General features: G+C 44.2%; 1 protein-coding gene across 1 annotated transcript in view; it reads right to left on the minus strand.

Moving 5' to 3' along the window:
* IL5RA (interleukin 5 receptor subunit alpha) overlaps positions 1-17,628 on the minus strand; it is a 38,672-nt gene that overhangs the window by 6,999 nt on the left and 14,045 nt on the right. Inside the window, exons 8-9 of the mRNA XM_043443156.1 lie at positions 15,774-15,919; positions 12,526-12,664 (exon numbers count right to left, since the gene is read on the minus strand). Coding sequence (XP_043299091.1) covers positions 12,526-12,664; positions 15,774-15,919 — 285 coding nt within the window. The remainder of the gene's footprint in view (positions 1-12,525; positions 12,665-15,773; positions 15,920-17,628) is intronic.

The raw sequence follows: 17,628 nt of genomic DNA on the forward strand, positions 1-17,628 counted from the left end.
CTATAAAAATGTAAGCCTAATCAGTAACCTAATTGCATTGCAAACAAAATATCTTACAAAGTTGGACTTTTAGAGGAAGTACAGTGTGGAATAATACTTGTAGGTAACAATAAAGGTATCAAACTCTGTTGAAAGTACTTTACAATCTTGTTTAGTTGCCAAGTCATGTCCGACTGTCTGTGATCCCATGGACCACAGCGCACCAGGCTTCCCTGACCTCCACTATCTCCCAGAGTTTGCTCATATTCATGTCCATTGAGTTGGTGATGTTATCTAATGATAGCTTTGGGGGGAAGGTGTGATTTTTTTTTTTCTTTTCCCATTTAAGGTACTGGAAATGTGTTCAAGAAAAACCAAATGATGTTTAGGGAATAATCTGCTTACTAAACTTCCTGATTCATTTTTAGAGAAGATGAAAATATTGAGTTATCTCTTGAATATACTGCCCTTTCTGGGTTTGTTTATTCCTTTATTCACCCATCTAGTCAATATTTATTGAGCTCCTATTGTACATTGGACTCTATACACCTTGCCGGGAGACAGGGTTAAAAGAACCCATTTGAGACTTCTCTTCCTGCAGTTGAGGGAAGAACTCTCTCAGTAAATAAAGACAAAGGTAATGAAGTGACAGCAGCTCTGAATACTGGGGTGAGACAGACACACTTCAGCAGGAGGACCTAATCCTCAGTTTGCCATTAACAGTTGCTTTAATAAAATGAGGAGTAAATGTAAGTGCAATTTTCAAGTCCTTGTAAATATCTTTTAAGACTTGGGAAAAACCCCAAAATACATAAAACTCAAATCTTTCCAGGTGTCAGGATGGAGAGATGTCTTGAGGATTTAATGCTCGTGATTCCAGTGTTGCCTTGATCTCTTGCACTTTTTTTTTTTTTTTTTTGGCCTCCTGAGAACTCTTACTTGGGGTTGATCCTCTACCTCCCAAAAGCTTTAATCTCTCCTCCTTCATCTTTCCCCTTCTGCTTTCAAATATTCATAGAACCCTTTTTCTTGAATAAGCCATTACTTTGCTCTGCCATCTCTCTCAGTGATCATCAAATACCATCTTACTTTATTTCCTAGACTCATTTGTTGAATAAGAAACTCAGGCAGTTTCATTTTCCCATCTCAGAAACCACTTTTTAAAATCCCGGCTGACTTTCTTCTGGTTGAAGCCAAAGAATGGTTGATTTCTTTTTGCAACTTTATCTTCCCTGACCTTCCTCTGAATTTCAGACTTGATGGTTATGCCCACTTGGAAACCAAGCCACTGAATCCTCTACCCAAATCTTCTTCTGCTTCAATATAATTTCTTTCCCTCCTTCTTAATTTCAGCTGGCCCTCTCAGCTCAACCTTGATCTCTTGGTGTTTTTCCACTGTGATCTGTTCTTTGAACTTTGAAAAGTTTGTTGAGCACAGCTTCATCTTTTAATTCCATGCCATCCTCTCCTGCATCTTTATTACTGCCTATCTCTTGGTCTGTGTCTGAGATTGCCCATAGGTGGAACCCACTGTGATGTGCCTCAAAGCTGACAACATTCAAAATGAAACTCACATCCTTCGCATCAAAGCAACTTCCCTCATGACCTCTCCATTTTGGTCTTCACTCTTCCAAGTTCCCAAACTGGAATCCTTGGAAGTTACTTTGATTCTCCTCATTCACTGTAGACCCCCGCCTCCTCTCCTCACTGGCTCAGTTTACATCCGTGCCTCTCACCCTACCATAACTGTGAGAGAGGCAGGCTTTTGTTTATGGCTCAGTTTACACCAGTGCATCACACGCAACCATAACTGTGAGAGAGGCAGGCTTTTGTTTATGGCTCAGTTTACACCAGTGCATCACACGCAACCATAACTGTGAGAGAGGTAGGCTTTTGTCTTTGCCTTTGCCTGGTCTTGTGGTGAAGGTGGCCATTCTGGGCCTCGGCTTCCTCATCTGTAAAAACAAGGGAGTTGAGATGGGACCCTTAAGAACACTCTTAATCCAGCATATTTTCCAGTACCCTGACTCAGTCCAGGGCACCATCATTTTGTGTATCCTGATCTCTCACATAATTAATTTTGGTATATTTTCATTGGTGAAAGTAGTAGAAGAGAACAAAAAAGAGAAGTCAGCAGTAACTGGCAGTCACCCGTAGGTTATTTTCTATACACATTTTTACATTCACTTTTTAGGTACCAGACACTCTGCAAGGGCTTCCTGTGTCATCTCAGTTGAATTCTCAAAGCAGCGCTTCAGGGTGGGCGCTGCCGTCCCGTCTGATGGGTGGAGGAGCCGCAGCGGAGCCGGGCGGAGTCGGGGAGCCGCGGGAGGAGCCAGGACGTGCTGAGCGCTGTGCTCTCAGCCACGGTGCGGGGACCCGTCCCCGGGCCCAGAACGCCCTGCACGGCAGGCGCCTCACAGAGCACATCCTGAACGTCCCCCTGTTGCAGCGGCGTCCTCGGAGTCCTCTTCCTAGCTGGATGCCGCTTCCCTGCAGGGCAGCCCTCTTGTGGTGTCGCTTCTCAGTCGCCGGAGGTGGCTGTGTTTTCAGGCTGTGTCTCCAGGAGAAGGAGGCTGCCTTGCGTGCCCCTGCTCCTGTGGTCCCCTAGGCTTTAGTCGGGACCGAACCACTTGAAGTGACTCACTCTGACCATGGCATGTGAAAAGAAGTTTCATGTGTGTACAGCTATGTTATACACAGGCAGTAGCCACAGTTTGTAAAATGATGAAAACAGAGGCTCAGAAAGACACACCTTTTGTTTTCCCAAATACCACAGAGACTCCGTTGTTCTCGGATTAGTTTTCAGTTCTCAGGGTTGTCACCAAGTGTCCTGTTGAACCTAGTTTTTACTGCACGTGGCTAATATAAAGAGCAACTGGGATGAACTAGAATACCATCAAATCAAATAGTGTCTCACTGTATTTCCCACTCTGATTTCATGAATAAGGGACCCTGCCTGCCTCACTGCCCCATTTCTGAAGCTCACCGTTCCACACAGTGAGCTGTTATGCAGGTCTCCTGACAAGCACATTCAGAAATTCCACACTCGTCCACATGGGATATAAATTTAGCAAGGGTTATGTCAGGAGCAGACTTCTTCCTGTTGTCAGTGGGTTAGACAGGCGAAACTTGAGTCCTGCAGGAAGAATGAGCAGTGTTGTAAACATTATCAGGGCGGCACACTGGGTCCCATTGGCGTCTCAAATTGTGCAATTCACTGCAAGCCGTGTGTCAGAGCCCGATAAGAGTGCCGTTTACTTGTGAATGTGGTTACACAAATCTTTTCAGTTAAACTACTCTCTTGCTGTTCACTTCAGTACTTGCATTGATAAGTGAAGATGCTCTGTGAATTAGCAAAATTTAGAGAGACAACTGATTTTGTTTCTTTTGATTAAAAAAAAGTTGGAGATGCCTGCAAGGTGAGAAGCAGTCATGGTTCCTGCCTGGAAGAGGTGGCACTTGAGTCATTTCTCCCCTCCTGGCTTCCGCAGTGTCCCAGCTTTGTTTTAGAACCATTTCCTTACCACCACCTGAAGACAGAACTAACCAGACGGCAGAGCTGAGGTCAGCTTTTCTTCAAAGAAAACCTAAACTAGCAGATAAATTTAGTGCAGGAAAAAGAGTTCACATATTCACTACCAAATGAAAACTACCTGGGGATTATCTAATGTTACATGATTTCTTCATGCAAAAATGAAGTTGAGAGTCAGTTATGTGACTAAATGAATTAAAGACAGCACCTACTCTGTCTTCTCTGAAAGTTGAGTTAGGGGAACAGTCCCCACTCACAGTATATATCCTTCGGGTCAAAATGAAGAATTTTACTTCTGTAAAAGTTCAGAGGCCCCTCAGTACATCATTCATTTGAATTTGGGGTCTCTGACATTGGAAATTTTCTGAGGAACAAGTATTTCCAGGTAACTTGAATCTTTTCTCTGACTCAAGAATGACTTTTGTGCCATTGAAACGGAAGCCACAGATGTTTCTTTTCAAGAAATTGATGAGCACTGTTTGGTTATGCAGAGGTGAGCTTTACAAAGAGGAAGTCACAAAGCCTGTCCTGCTCAGGAGGAGAAGCAGTTTAGGCTCTGCACCTTATTCTAGGATGTTCTCCCAATATTGACAACTTGGAGCATTTGGGAGCTCAAGCTGTCTGGTGGCTTTAGTTTCTGACATCTCAGCCATTCAGCCTGGAGAATAAGGGAGCTAAAGAAATTTCTGCACCTGTTGTATGATCTGGGAGTGTATGGTGAGAAAGGGAGAGACGGGGGATAGATAGGATGGTGGTTGAAGAGACCCAGACCCTGGACCCACAAGTCCCAGCTCTGCCTCTGGCTGCTCTCAGAGCTTTGTCAAATCTTCCCCCTGCTGGTGCTATAGCCCCACTTGTTCTTAAATTCTATAATCTTTATGGTTCAGACTGAGAACTCTTAGACAATCAGTTTGGTTTGGAGGCCTGTTCCACCCTTAAGCTCTTCCTATGAGCATGACTTTAAGGGATCCCTATTGATTTTGAATCTGATTTCAGTTTCAACCATGGGTTCAAAGGGAAAAGACTCATTAGTAGATTGATGGGGCTCTTCCAGTGAAGCAGCCATATTCGTTGTCTGTTAAGCCAACAGGCACTGGGAGGAGTTCTCAGGACACGGATGGGGCTGGATAACTGAGAGGATGCACATTTGTTAGTGTACGAAGCCTCCTGTGCTTGCCGCTCATTGGAGGGGGAGACTGGCATCGTTTGTGAAGGGGCCCCCAAGAGGGGTCACAGACTCACAATGCAAACAGAAGTCAAGCATGCCTTTTAGGTGGATGAGCTTTCGAAGACAGTTGTCATGTGGATTTTGAGCTTCACCTGGTTTAAGGAGACTGAAAGAGGGAACCGATCCAGACGTGGTGGACAGAATGTAGATAGTGCAGGACCCAGAGCAAAATGCAGAAAACTTGTACTGTGTTCATCTGGGGAAATGGGGCTCAGTGACCCAAAATATGGAAAGGACATGGAGATGCTTTGGGGTGTGTGTGTGAGTGCATGCGTGTGTGTGTGTGTGTGTGTGAGTGCATGCGTGTGTGTGTGTGTGTGTGTTGTATGCACTCAGGATTCCCTAGAGGGATTGCTGCCAGACTGTTGGTCTGTGTTCATCTCTAGCAGGACTTGGAGCTGAGTGGAAAACTCCTCTTTGCCATCTTCTTCTTTGCAGACTTTTCCAAAGAGCACCAAGGGCTGTGTGTCTTCTAGGGCCCCAGGCACCCCAGAACTTTCTTCCCTGTAAGGGGTTTGCTGGGCTTGTTCAGTCCACCTGCTAAAGCAGCTGAGAGCTGTCCTCACAGAGACTTAAGAAACATGTGAAGCACTTTCCTCTGGCTTCTCCCGCTTGCAACGAGAGGTGTCCCTGAGCAGGGAGCCCTTGGGAGGATCCATCACCTGCTTTGTTCAATAGGGATAAGAACTGACTGAGTTGATTCCTGTAAAGTGATCATCACGGTGCTAGTTCACAGTAGGTATTCAATGAATCATAGCTCTTATAAATGTGATTAGGATTGAATACATCATGTTCAGCAGTAAGGCACCAAGATAATTTCCTTAAATAGTCAAAGCCAGACTAAAAATCAAGTCCTGTCAGAATCCTCAAAAGATTGAGACGTAAGCTCAGGCATGAAGGGAAAGAAGACACTGAATATTCAGGATCCTAGAGAGTAGGAGAGGGCTTCAGGCATGATGACTCACCCTCCGGAAGGTCTGTGTGAAAATGAACACCTTGGACAGCTCATAGGAGATATTTAGACTAGAGGAGCCTGAAGAGGTCAATGAAAATGTCCCCATTGCTTGGTCTGCATGGAGGCTGACCAGCTCACGCGCTGACAGGGTGACCCTTTTACTGCCGCTAGCCCCCGTGCCCCCCTCCCCCGCCTCCATCTCCGGTGCTGACACTGTGGCCAGCATCACAAAAAAAGCAGGGCATGGGCCCAGTCCTGTGGCTGCATTCCAGGTCCTAGTCCATCACTTCCTAGCTCTCATTTAGGCCAGTTCCTTAACCCCTCTGCATCTCTTTTCTCACCTCTAAATTAGGAAAACCCCATGTTTGTGAAGCTGCGTAAGGTAAAATAAGTGAAGTGCCAGGCACAGTGCCTGCCCGAGAGCGGGGCCCACCTCCATCCTAACGGCTGGCAGGCGCATCATGAGACGGAGGTCATGCGTAGAAGGCTGGTGGGGCTGGACTTGAAAGCTCTGTGGGAACTCCCTGCTCCTGACATCTGGGGACAGTGAGAAAGCTCCCTGCTGGCCCTCCTTCAGGCCACAGGGCTGAATTGTCTTGTCCCCGCACTGGGAACAAGTAAGCAGTGGGGCTGTCAGCCTGGAAACCACAGGAGCCTGGGTGAAAGGAAGCAGTGGCCCAAATCAGCCACCACATTTACCAACCCCAGATGCCCCATTTGCAAAGAAAAGCCTAAACTGCCACAAGTTATATCACCCGCAGGGAAGCCAGGGGGAGTTTTCATGTTACTGGGTCAACTTTTTATTCTTCTATCAGTTTTTGTCACTGTTGACCCAGAATCCCACCATTTCTTCATGAAAGCTTTGGAATTTACAAAATTCATTTCCTTTGGAAAGTGAGTCTGAGTCCCCTACAAGTGTCTCCCCATCACCTCTCTCCTTTTCCAGCACAGTGTGAGGATTTAAAGTAGGACTGTGGCAAAGAGACTGTGTCATAGTTTTTTTCTTTTCTGAGTGCTGAGGGTGGAGCTGGTGAAGTGTAAAGTGAAGGAGGTGGACTGGAGGGCCTGGGAGGGGACACCAAGCCCTCCAGCTTTTGATTTCTTGTGCCCTGGGGCCACTGCCGGTTTCCTCCCTCTTTCACAGCCCAGGACTGTCAAGTCCAAGGAAAAAGGCACTAGAGTTTCCCTTTAAGAGCCTTGCTTCCATTACCCCACCACCACCACCACATCTTACTTCCCTCCCTGATTTTCTGCTTCCACTATTTTCATGAAGTCCTTACAGTCCTATGAGTAATAGGTATTGTTGTAGAAGATGCCGGGAAAGACAGCTGCCATCCGTGTTTACCTTCACCGCACAGCTGAGCCATCTAAGAAGTGCAGTGAACTTTCCCCTACTCCCCTGGGTGCAAGTGCTACACGTCTCAGGCCTAAAGCAATATTTTTATTTTTAACTACATTTTAATTGGTACTTGATGCCTTCCTCTGATAGATCCTGGTTTTTAGATAGTGATTTCATCAAGGGCCCAGTTTGTTTGAGAGGCAATGCCTGTGACTGTGGGGAAGGCCTGTCACTGATGTGCAGCACTCAGATCCGCTGAGCCTGACCAGCGACATGGCTGGGTGGATGCACAGAACACTTCTCCATGGTAAAGGCATGACTGTAGGAAATTGTTTTTGTTATTGCTTGTTTCATGCATGACATTTGAGCTTCTGAGAAGGGAAGGAGAAGATGATGGACTTTAAAAAAGGAAAAGCTTCACTCAGACCACGAACCCCTCAGAAGACACAGGGTTTTGGTAAACAGGAGATGGCAGAGATAATAAAGGAACAGAACAATCCGGAAGTTAAGAAAGTTACAAAAGGAGAAAGAAGTGTGAAAAGTGGGAAGTTAGCTCTTCAGATAAGGCAGAGTAGCCAGTTGAGGAAGGGCAGTTGATAACAAGGGCAGATAAAATGAAACTGCTTCTTCCATGTGAGGAATAAATGAAAAGTATTCCATGCCCTGGAAATCCCAGCATGGGAAGATAGAGTTTCAAGGCAGACGGAGAGTGCACAGAGGCTGGCAGACCCGTGACCACTGTGCCTGCTGCCTCGACTGTGCAGTGACCTTGCCAGCTGAGCCGGACAGCAGTCCCGACTCCTCCAGCCTCCCTTTTCCTCTGTCAAAGTGCATTCACCTGGTGTCTCTCTCCATCAAGATCCTTGGGCTCTTGTGGGTTAGCTAGTCAATTGAATTTATTGCAATTTACTAATTGACTCACATGTCACCTGTTTGAGAAAATTATCCATTAATAGCCACTTCTTGGCTGTTTGATAACTACTGAATTATTAAATATCTCAGGGTCTCCATTTCCCTCAAATAAGGGAGATGGACTTGATAATACCTAACAGAGAGGTGGTATTTTAGTTGGGTCTTGGTGTGAAAATGGAAGGGGAGGGCTCCAGAGTGCCATTTATAAGACAAGGTAGGAGAGGAGGAAGGAAGTCTGGAGGAAATGAATGGAGTGGGAACACTGCCTGGTGGGCTGCAAGCAGAGCATAATTATTGCTGCATCCTCGCGGGGTAAGGAAGAGCCGTGTGAAATGTCCCAGAGGAGCCTGGGCTTCCTGTGAGTTTATTAATCATCTTGATGGCGATGGAGAGCCTGCATTGATTAAATTCACTAATGATCCTAAACTGAGCAGGGGAGTAAATTCCAGAAAGGATGGATTTATAAGGTTAGTGGTAATATTAATCAGTGCATCTTCATGACCAGGGTGGCAGTAAATGAAATAAGATTTGCCTTGATGATGGCGGGGAGGCATACCTGAGGGCAAAGGATAATGAACCCAGTTCCAAACCGGGAAGCTGTTGTTTAGAAAATAATAATGGGGTGCCAGCTCTAAAGTGCTGAGTGAATAATAAATTAACAACAAGCTTAAAATAAACTCTCATTCTAGGTCAGGATCTCTCTCAACACTTTGATAGGGGGCTGTCACGGTGGGGGATAGGAGAACCGGGAAAGTGAAAGGCAGATTTGGAAAGAACTTAAAAAGGAGGAAGTTCACGTGTTACAGGCAGGAAGCTGAGACCTGGGAAGGTTAGGGATGACTGACTAGGTCACAGGGCAGCCCCTCTGTCCCCTGCAGGGGTGACAATAGTTGGACCTGCCTTGAGATGACCTAAAGTAATCTGTCTCTCCTTACAGTCTCTGATTACTTGGCTCATGAAATGCTATCTCTACATCTCTAACTTCAATCAGAGAGTTAGACGCTGCCGTAGCCACTACGAAAACCTGGATCTCCTGATTTGTCTCTCGCTTTCTTCCTCTTTAAGTTCTAAACTCTTCACAGTCAACACTGATGAGAATTCAGAACACAAACAGTAAAACTTTAGAACTGGATCCACAGTCAAGGTACCCACCATGATCTCCAAGTTAGTTTGAGGTCCTCCAACAGCATTGAGAAAAAATAAAAATCTCTGAAACTGTGTGTGCAGTAATGTTGGGAAGACCCCTGGAAATACCAGTACTTTGGGGCCAGTGATTTTTGTGCCTTTGGGGAATAAGAAAGCATTAAGACAAAATTCCACCAAATGCAGGTAATCAAAATTAAGCTTTCACTATGGGCATTTGGTGAAATTCATAACCTTGTTGAAAATTCCCTGCCATGGGTTTGTGTTTCTTCTGTTGGGTCCTCTCTTGGGGAGCAGAGTGGATCTCGATTGTGCAGTTGAAGCAGAGTTGGCGGGGCAGGGGGCAGGGGTGCTGTGTGCTGGGTCTGCTCTGTCAGGTTGGGGCCTCAACCTGGGAAGGAGGGTGTTGGGGGAGGGGAAAGACTGGCCTTGGCTGAACCATGAAGTAGGGGCGTTTGGCTTGTTTTCTCAGTTCCTTTTTTCCTTTCAGTTCCCTCTCCCAGGAAGGCTCTTGCTGCTCCTCTGAGTCCCAGTAGGGTCATATGAGGGCAGAGCTGCAAGGCTGTGCTGATCCTGTGGTGCAACTTTAGGGGCACCTTTCCCCTTGGGAAACTCAGCAACTCAGCAAGGCCTTGCAGACTCAGAACCGTGTTCCATCCCTCGGGCCTTTGCTTGTCTCCCCCAGCCTTCCTTGGAAATCTCCCTGCTGTGTCTTTGATCTGTACTGACATCCACATGGGCCAGTGGGCACTGCCCAGCAATGTCCTGCAGAGACACTTGGTAGACTAAGTGTCTCATTTCTAAATAGAAAATCATAGCATGTGCTGAAAGAAAGAAATTTCTCCTTTAGTACCTGTCATTAACTACCTCATAGGATGAGATATGTGACATGCACGTGCTTGACAAGCCATAACCACACAGTTAGCTACCAAGATCTCTTAAATGAGTCTTTAATTTGTTCAGGGTTTTAGCTTGTAGCACCCCAGCCACGGTGCTGTAGGGCTGAGAGCTCAGGTGTTGGAGTCAGTTAGCCTGGGTTTGAATTCCTTCTCTGCCACTTACTGGCCATGCAGAATTAAGCAAACTGTCTAAATGGTTCAAAACTCTTTTTTCTCATGTACAAAACAGTTTTGTGGATAGGATTGGTGAAAGGGTACATGTAAAGCCTTTGGCTCAGTGCTTAGTGGAGAGCAGGTAGTCAACAATAAATCTTATGTACTGACAGTGTTGTTTCTATTTCACAATAACCTGTGAGGCAGGAGAAGTGGATATTGTCTCCTTAGCTCTGGGAGCCCATGGATGGGCAGAGAGAAGTGATGTATTCTAGGCTGAACAAGTAGTTAGCATGTGCCAGCCTAGCATGAAATCTGAGCTTGCTGTGGAAGACTCCAGAGTTCTGAGGAGCAGTAGTTGTTTTTCTTAACTGTCCTCTTCTCTCATGCATTGCCCCCCTGCATGGCCAGGATACACACAGGTGACAGCAAACACAGGGCATGCATGTGCTAGCTTCATGGTGCAAGACCGCCTCTCCAACTTAGAGAATTACCGTCTGACATAGAGGACGAATGGAAATTTGCCCCTTCATTCAGAGCCACCGTCATCACCCTTCTCCGATCCCACAGATACAATGATCACCTTATTTGCCTAATAAGCTAGTCAGTTTAATCATAAACAAAAACATCTGCAGAACCAATATAGGAGTCCAGGTGGTGCCCATTCCTAGACATGGAACAACAGACTGGCTCCAAATCGGGAAAGGAATACGTCAAGGCTGTATATTATCACCCTGCTTATTTAATTTCTATGCAGAGTACATCATGAGAAATGCCGGGCTGGATGAAGCACAAGCTGGAATCACGATTGTCGGGAGAAATATCAGTAACCTCAGATATGCATGACACTGCACTTATGGCAGAGAATGAAGAAGACTGAAGAGCCTCTTGATAAAAGTGAAAGAGGAGAGTGAAAAAGTTGGCTTAAAACTCAACATTGAGAAAACTCAGATCATGACATCCAGTCCCATCAGTTCATGACAAATAGATGGGGAAACAATGGAAACAGTGACAGACTTTATTTTTGGGGGGCTCCAAAATCACTGCAGATGGTGACTGCAGCCATGAAATTAAAAGATGCTTACTCCTTGGAAGGAAAGTTATGACCAACCTAGACAGCATATTAAAAAGCAAAGATATTACTTTGCCAACATAGGTCTGTCTAGTCAAGGCTATGGTTTTTCCAATAGTCAGGTATGGATGTGAGAGTTGGACTGTAAAGAAAGCTGAGTGCCAAAGAATTGATGCTTCTGAACTGTGGTGTTGGAGAAGACTCTTGAGAGTCTCTTGGATTGCAAGGAGATCCAACCATTCCATCCTAAAGGAGATCAGTCCTGCATATTCATTGGAAGGACTGATGCTGAAGCTGAAACTCCAATACTTTGGCCACCTGATGCAAAGAACTGAGTCATTTGAAAAGACCCTGATGCTGGGAAAGATTGAAGGTGGGAGAAGTGGATAACAGAGGATGAGATGGTTGGATAGCATCACTGAATCAATGGGCATGAGTTTGAGTAAGCTCCGGGAGTTGGTGATGGACAGCGAGGCCTGGCGTGCTGCAGTCCATGGGGTTGCAAAGAGTCGGACACAACTCAGCAACTGAACTGAATTGAGGTCTGTTTTGCTGAAGGCCCGGGTCTGAATCCAGATTTTGTGGACCCTGACCTTATTCAGTTGTGGAATCTTCTTTATGAAATGAAACAAAAATAAGAATTCAAAATTAGGTATGGAAAAATTACAGAAATGGAGACCAGATTAGTAGTTGACCAGTGTTAGGAATGAAGGAGGAGAGAGATCAATATGCATATAAAAGGGCACAGAGGAATCCTTGTGATAATAGATACATGAACGTATGCATGGAATAAAATTGCATAGAGCTAAATACACACACAAACGAGTACATATAGAATCAGTTAAATCTGAATAAGATTGATGGGTTGTATCCTTGCCACTTTTTTTGGGTAGCATATTGCAGTGCAGGTTTTTAAGAGGTTCCTCCTGAAAGAAACCAAATGAAGTCTACATGAGTTCTTTGAGCATGTTTCTTTGAAACTGCATCTGAATTTATAATTATCTCAAAATTTAAAAAAAACACATTTGGAAAAATTGGATAGAAGTGGAATTAGGTAATCTGAAAAAACTAAATAGGCACCAGACTTTGGAAGAGCTTGTGCTCGTGAGAAGCTTGAATGTTTCAACTTCACTGTTCTTAAGGTAAATCCACCTCTGGTCAGAAAGGGAGCAAGCCAACTGATAGGATAAGGCATAGTAGAGACAATGAAGGCATTTCAAGACTCAGAAGTGAACGTGTCCATTTTCCAGGAGGATCTGTTACAGCCACGAGTAAGGCCACTTGCTTTAAAATAAACAAGAGGTACTCACCCACGTAAATAGGTTGACTCCACTCACTCCAGAGCCCCGTCGTTCTGCACACAGGGCTCACTGCTGCTCTCACTTGAATGTAATACTTAGAAACATCATCAATTATGGTGATGAGTGTATTGGTTGTCATTTTTTCTGTCTAAATGGAAAAAATAACATGATAAGACTCTTCAGAATATGGTATTTAAATTATGCCAGTGACTAGACCAGAAGGTCATCTGCAAGTGACTCAGTGTTCAGCAACCCGTTTAAAATCAACAAGACACACATCAGTTAGTGTCTTCTAGACCACTTCAGTATGGATGTGTTGGCAGTCATACTTCAATGGAAAGCTAGTAGCAACCAAAATAAATAAAGTAGGCAATTGTAAGATTTCAATGATCCATCTGGGTCCAACTGATATTTCCAGAGTGAAAGACTGGAGTGGCCTGTAGCAGGATCTGTAACTCCCCTCATCTTGTCCCAAGATATTCCGTAATCACCTAACAACATCCCATGGCTTCCATCATACTCAACAGGTGCCAGCAAAGTGCAGTCTATGACATACCTGGCCTGCTGCCTGTTTTTATAGAAACTACAAGCTAAGAATGACATATATTTTTCAACAACTGAAAAATATAAAAAGAGTATTTTGTGACACATGAAAATTACATGAGATTGAAATTTCAGTATCCACAAACAGTTTTACTGGAATGCAGTTATGTCTGTTTGCTTGTATCTTTGGCAGAGCTGAGTAATTTTGGCAAAAGCAGCATGGTCTGCAAAGCCTAAAATATCTCCTCTGTGACCTTTTACTGTAAAAGTTCGCTGATCCCTGTGTCAGTGCGTCACTCCCAGCCGGGGGTGGGGAGGAGAAGTGAGGTGTGGAGGGTGCGTAAGGAAGTAGAAAAGACCAGGGCCCTTGAATCTAGGAAAAGGGGGCTTGAATCCTAGCGCTAACCTCTAACTAAATGCAGGGCAAGTTGCTTGACCTCTCTGAGCCTCAGTTTTCTCATCTGTAAAATCAGAATAATACCATCAAACCAATGGATTATCAAATAAAGAAGCCCTAACTTTGTAAAGGCCAAGCTTAAAGATATTTTGGATTGAATCACATTGACTGCTAATATTCAGTTTTTGATCTGCAAAAACAACCACTTGGGGTATTTCAACTCAGTAAATTCCAGTTTGTCATAGGCAACATAGACTAACATTGTATAGTGTTGAATTGAGGCTGTTTTCTCACAAAGCCTTCTATGTTCTCTACTGGTCAGGGTCTTCACCATGCAGCTAATTCCCTCTGCCCCAAACCAAGTTTATGTCCCTGGGCCCTCCATGTTACATACTCCTGGATATATTTCTCCCTTCCTTGTCTCTTCTCCAAAAACACTGCCATTTTAGGTCTCATCAATTTTTTCTTAGACCATTGCATTAGCCTTGAGACTGCTATTTCTATCTCCACATGTTCCCCTCTACCCATACCCAGCTTTATGCTGCTACCAAAGTAATTAGGCATTTCTCCAGATGTGTTCACATTTCTCTATGGAGTAAAACTCTCCAATGCCTTCCATTGCTAATGGCCATGGTTTTAAAAAGAGAAACTACTTTTTCCAAGCAAAATCTTAGAGTCATTCTGGGAGAGGTCCTAATGTCAGAGCTAGAGTTATGATTTCAGTGTTGGTCTTATGTCCAGCTGACTGAAATACTGCCACTTGGCTGAAGGAACCATGTTCTCTCAAGCCTTGGTTACTCCTGCCTAGGGCCTTGACCACTCCAAGTGTATTGGAGGACTGGCCTGAGTGAGGGCTGTTTATTGTGGTCCTCAAGGAGGAAATATACAAATGGAAACAACAGTTTGGGAGCTTTTATAGCAATTTGACATTGCCATGGCATCTAAGCTCAGGATCACTGGGTTTGTCTTTGGCTATACTTGATTTTTCTAGCAAATCATACCAGTATATGGTGGGTTAGAAATTTTAAAAAGAAAGCCAGTTTTTGGCCATATTTACTTGGGCAAGTGCTGGCTAAAAAAGCCCTTCTCTGCTTCTCCCACTAGGCAGGTTTCTGTTCATCCGTCAAGATTCTGTTCAATCCCTCTCCTTTGGGTGGAGGCCCTGGCAGCTTGCTTTGTTGACCCCCTGCTTTGTATCCACGTGGCCTCTTGGTCAGGCAGCTCTGAGACTGGGTGGCATCCTGCAGACCAGGCCCCTTGAGAGCAGAAATGGCACCTATTTGTCTGTCTCCCACTAAGAAGCCAGCTTGTAAAAATCTTTGTTAAACAAAATTGAGTTTGCAAGGCAGGAGTTTGAATCCTGACTTCTCCAATTTTTTACTTTGCTTTGTGATGTTGGGCAATTTACTTAATCTCTCTGTGCCTCACTGTCCTGTAAGATGGGAATGATCATTGTGTAATTACATAATAGAGAAACTGTAAGTATAACAAGGGCCTTCCCTGATTGCTCAGTTGGTAAAGAATCTGCCTGCAATACAGGAGACCTGATTTTCCATCCATGGGTCAGGAAGATCCCCTGGAGAAGGAAATAGCCACCCACTCCAGTATTCTTGCCTGGAAAATTCCATGGACAGAGGAGCCGGGTGGGCTATAGTCTGTGGGGTCAAAAGAGTCAGATATGACTGAGCAATTAAACCAAGTATTAACAAAGCTTAACTTATAGTTAATGCTTAATAAATATTGACTTTCATTCAGCTCCTTTCCCCTTGAACTTTTTGTGCATTAGGGCTAATGAGGTGACGTTTTTTTTTAAGTTGTGATAAAACACGTAACGAAACGTTACCATCTTAACCATTTGTAAGTGTGTGGTTCAGTAGTAAAAGTACATTCACATTGTGTACCCCATCTCCTGCTTTTGCCTGTTGTGAATAATACTGCTGTGAGCACGGTTGTTCAAAGGTCTCTGAGACCCTGCTTTCAATTCTTTTGGATATCTACCCAGAAGTAGAATTGTTGGGTCATATGATAATTCTATTTTTAATTTTTGAGAAATCCCCGTACTGTTTTCCATAGCAGCTGCACCATTTCCCCAACAGTGCTAAGAACTTTTATCTGATCCTTCACATTATTTTCAACCCAAAATAGGTCCTTTCAAGACAAAAAACCAGTAAGGTTTGATTTATTTTTACAAACTGGGATAGATATGTTACCTTTGACTTTGTTAGTTCCAGGCTATAACCAGAGCTGTCAAATGGACAAGAATTTTTTTTTTTTTAAGAAATCTGCCATAAAATAATGGAATGATTGGAATCATTACCTGAAAATATCCTTTCTTTGCATTGTAAATTTTCACCTCATAATCAAAGCAGTGGCTTGGAAAAGCAGACACTGGTTTTTCCCAGTGGATAGACAGACAGGTTCCTTTGATCTCTGCCGTGACGTTCGCTGGAGGATTTACTCGATCTGTGTTAGAGAACAAGAGCTCGGTGATCATGGTTGATAAGTCCAGTCCACCCACATTTCTCAAGGTATTTCTAAGCTACATGTTCTCAAGTATTTCCCTCCAGCGTTTAACCAACAAATCTGCAAGCTGCAGATCTCCGGCAGCGCGCATCTGACTCGCATCTTACAGCTACAGGAGAGATCTCTCCTGTAAACAAAAATTCCTACTTAAACAGTCTCAAATGGTTGAATGCCCTTTCCTTCAGCTTATTAAGACCTACCCCACCATCCATTTTTACTTCCCGAGTTGGGCCAACCTGAGGGTAAACCTGTTCCTGGAGAGGGGAGGTGTCCTGGAGACCCAACTAAGCCCTGTGCTATGGAACAGGTGTGTGGCTGGGCTGATCACTTCCCCTTTCTGGGCCTCAGTTTTTATTTCATTTTGGTTTGTGTATCTTGTTTTCGTTTGTTGTGAGAATTTGGTTTTTTCTTGCAGAAAAAGAATGGGTTGGGCTAAATTTGTCTTTGCTAATAACTCCATAGTTCTTTTCCCTGAGATCTCACTTGATTGTTTTATGGCCGCTTGATATGGGTGGAAATTATTTCTAATTGAGTGGACTTATCTAAAGTTATGTGACTTGGATCTCACAATTACTGAATCATAGGGACAAGCTAAAAATGGGGCCCACTGGCTCCAGGGCCTGCCATCCCCTAAGCCAAAACGTTTTTCACCAAGAGAAGATTTATTTCTTTTAGTAATGTGACGAATTGGTCTCAATAAAATGAAAATCATACAAGAAAATAAATGCCCGTAGTCTGTCCCAGGCTGTGTCCATGTTCATATTAATATCATTGTTTCATGGGTCTCTCTCAGTATTTTTTATTGCCTGTTTTCATGAAAGTGACATTTTTAGGTCATTTAATATGACCTAAAATATGCTATTGAAGAGAATTGTATAACCTCTTCAGCAAGTACTCTGATTCTTTAAACAAAGTTATACTCCACTCGATACACACACGGATGATAGAAAAGTAGAAACAGATACAGATGTCACAAACCACATCCTTTAAATAATATTTTGCATATTTATTGGATACTTAGGCCAGGCACCATTCTAAGCACTTTATAATTATTAACGTACTTAATTGTCACAAAGACCTTGTAGGAAGACCTGATTGCTCCACATAGGTGAAAAGGCTGAGGCACAGAGAAATGACCAGCTTGTCTAAGGTCACTCAGCGAGTGAGTGGAGAAGCCAGGATCCCTGACCAGGCAGCCTGGCTCCACGGTTCACACTAATAACGGAAGCCTTGAACATTAAGAATCAAAAATGCTATGTGAGGGGCTCCCAATGAATTTCATTAATATAAGTATTTAGGATGAGGGAGAAGATCTTCAGTTTTGAAAACTGAACAAGCGAAAGCTTAGCTTATATGCTTCAGTCAGAGAATCACATGGTGAGAGAGATCTGCTAACTCAAGAACACCCAGAGGAGACAGTCCGGAGGGTAGAGGACTGTGAGAGGAATGCATGAGAAGTTGGGGGCTGGTAGTTTTGGGAAGAGAGAGCTCTCTCTGGCTGCCTTTGGATAGCTGAGGGACCTTGTGGGGAAGGAATCAGACTTGTTTGGGGGTGATGCCAACCCATCACAGGATCCGTGGGCAGACATTTCACAAGACCAGCCAGAGCTGCTGAGTGGTGGTCTGGGCTGCTTTCAGCAGTGAGCTCA

The sequence above is a fragment of the Cervus canadensis genome, chromosome 22, assembly GCF_019320065.1.
Source record: "Cervus canadensis isolate Bull #8, Minnesota chromosome 22, ASM1932006v1, whole genome shotgun sequence".
Lineage (NCBI taxonomy): Eukaryota > Metazoa > Chordata > Mammalia > Artiodactyla > Cervidae > Cervus > Cervus canadensis.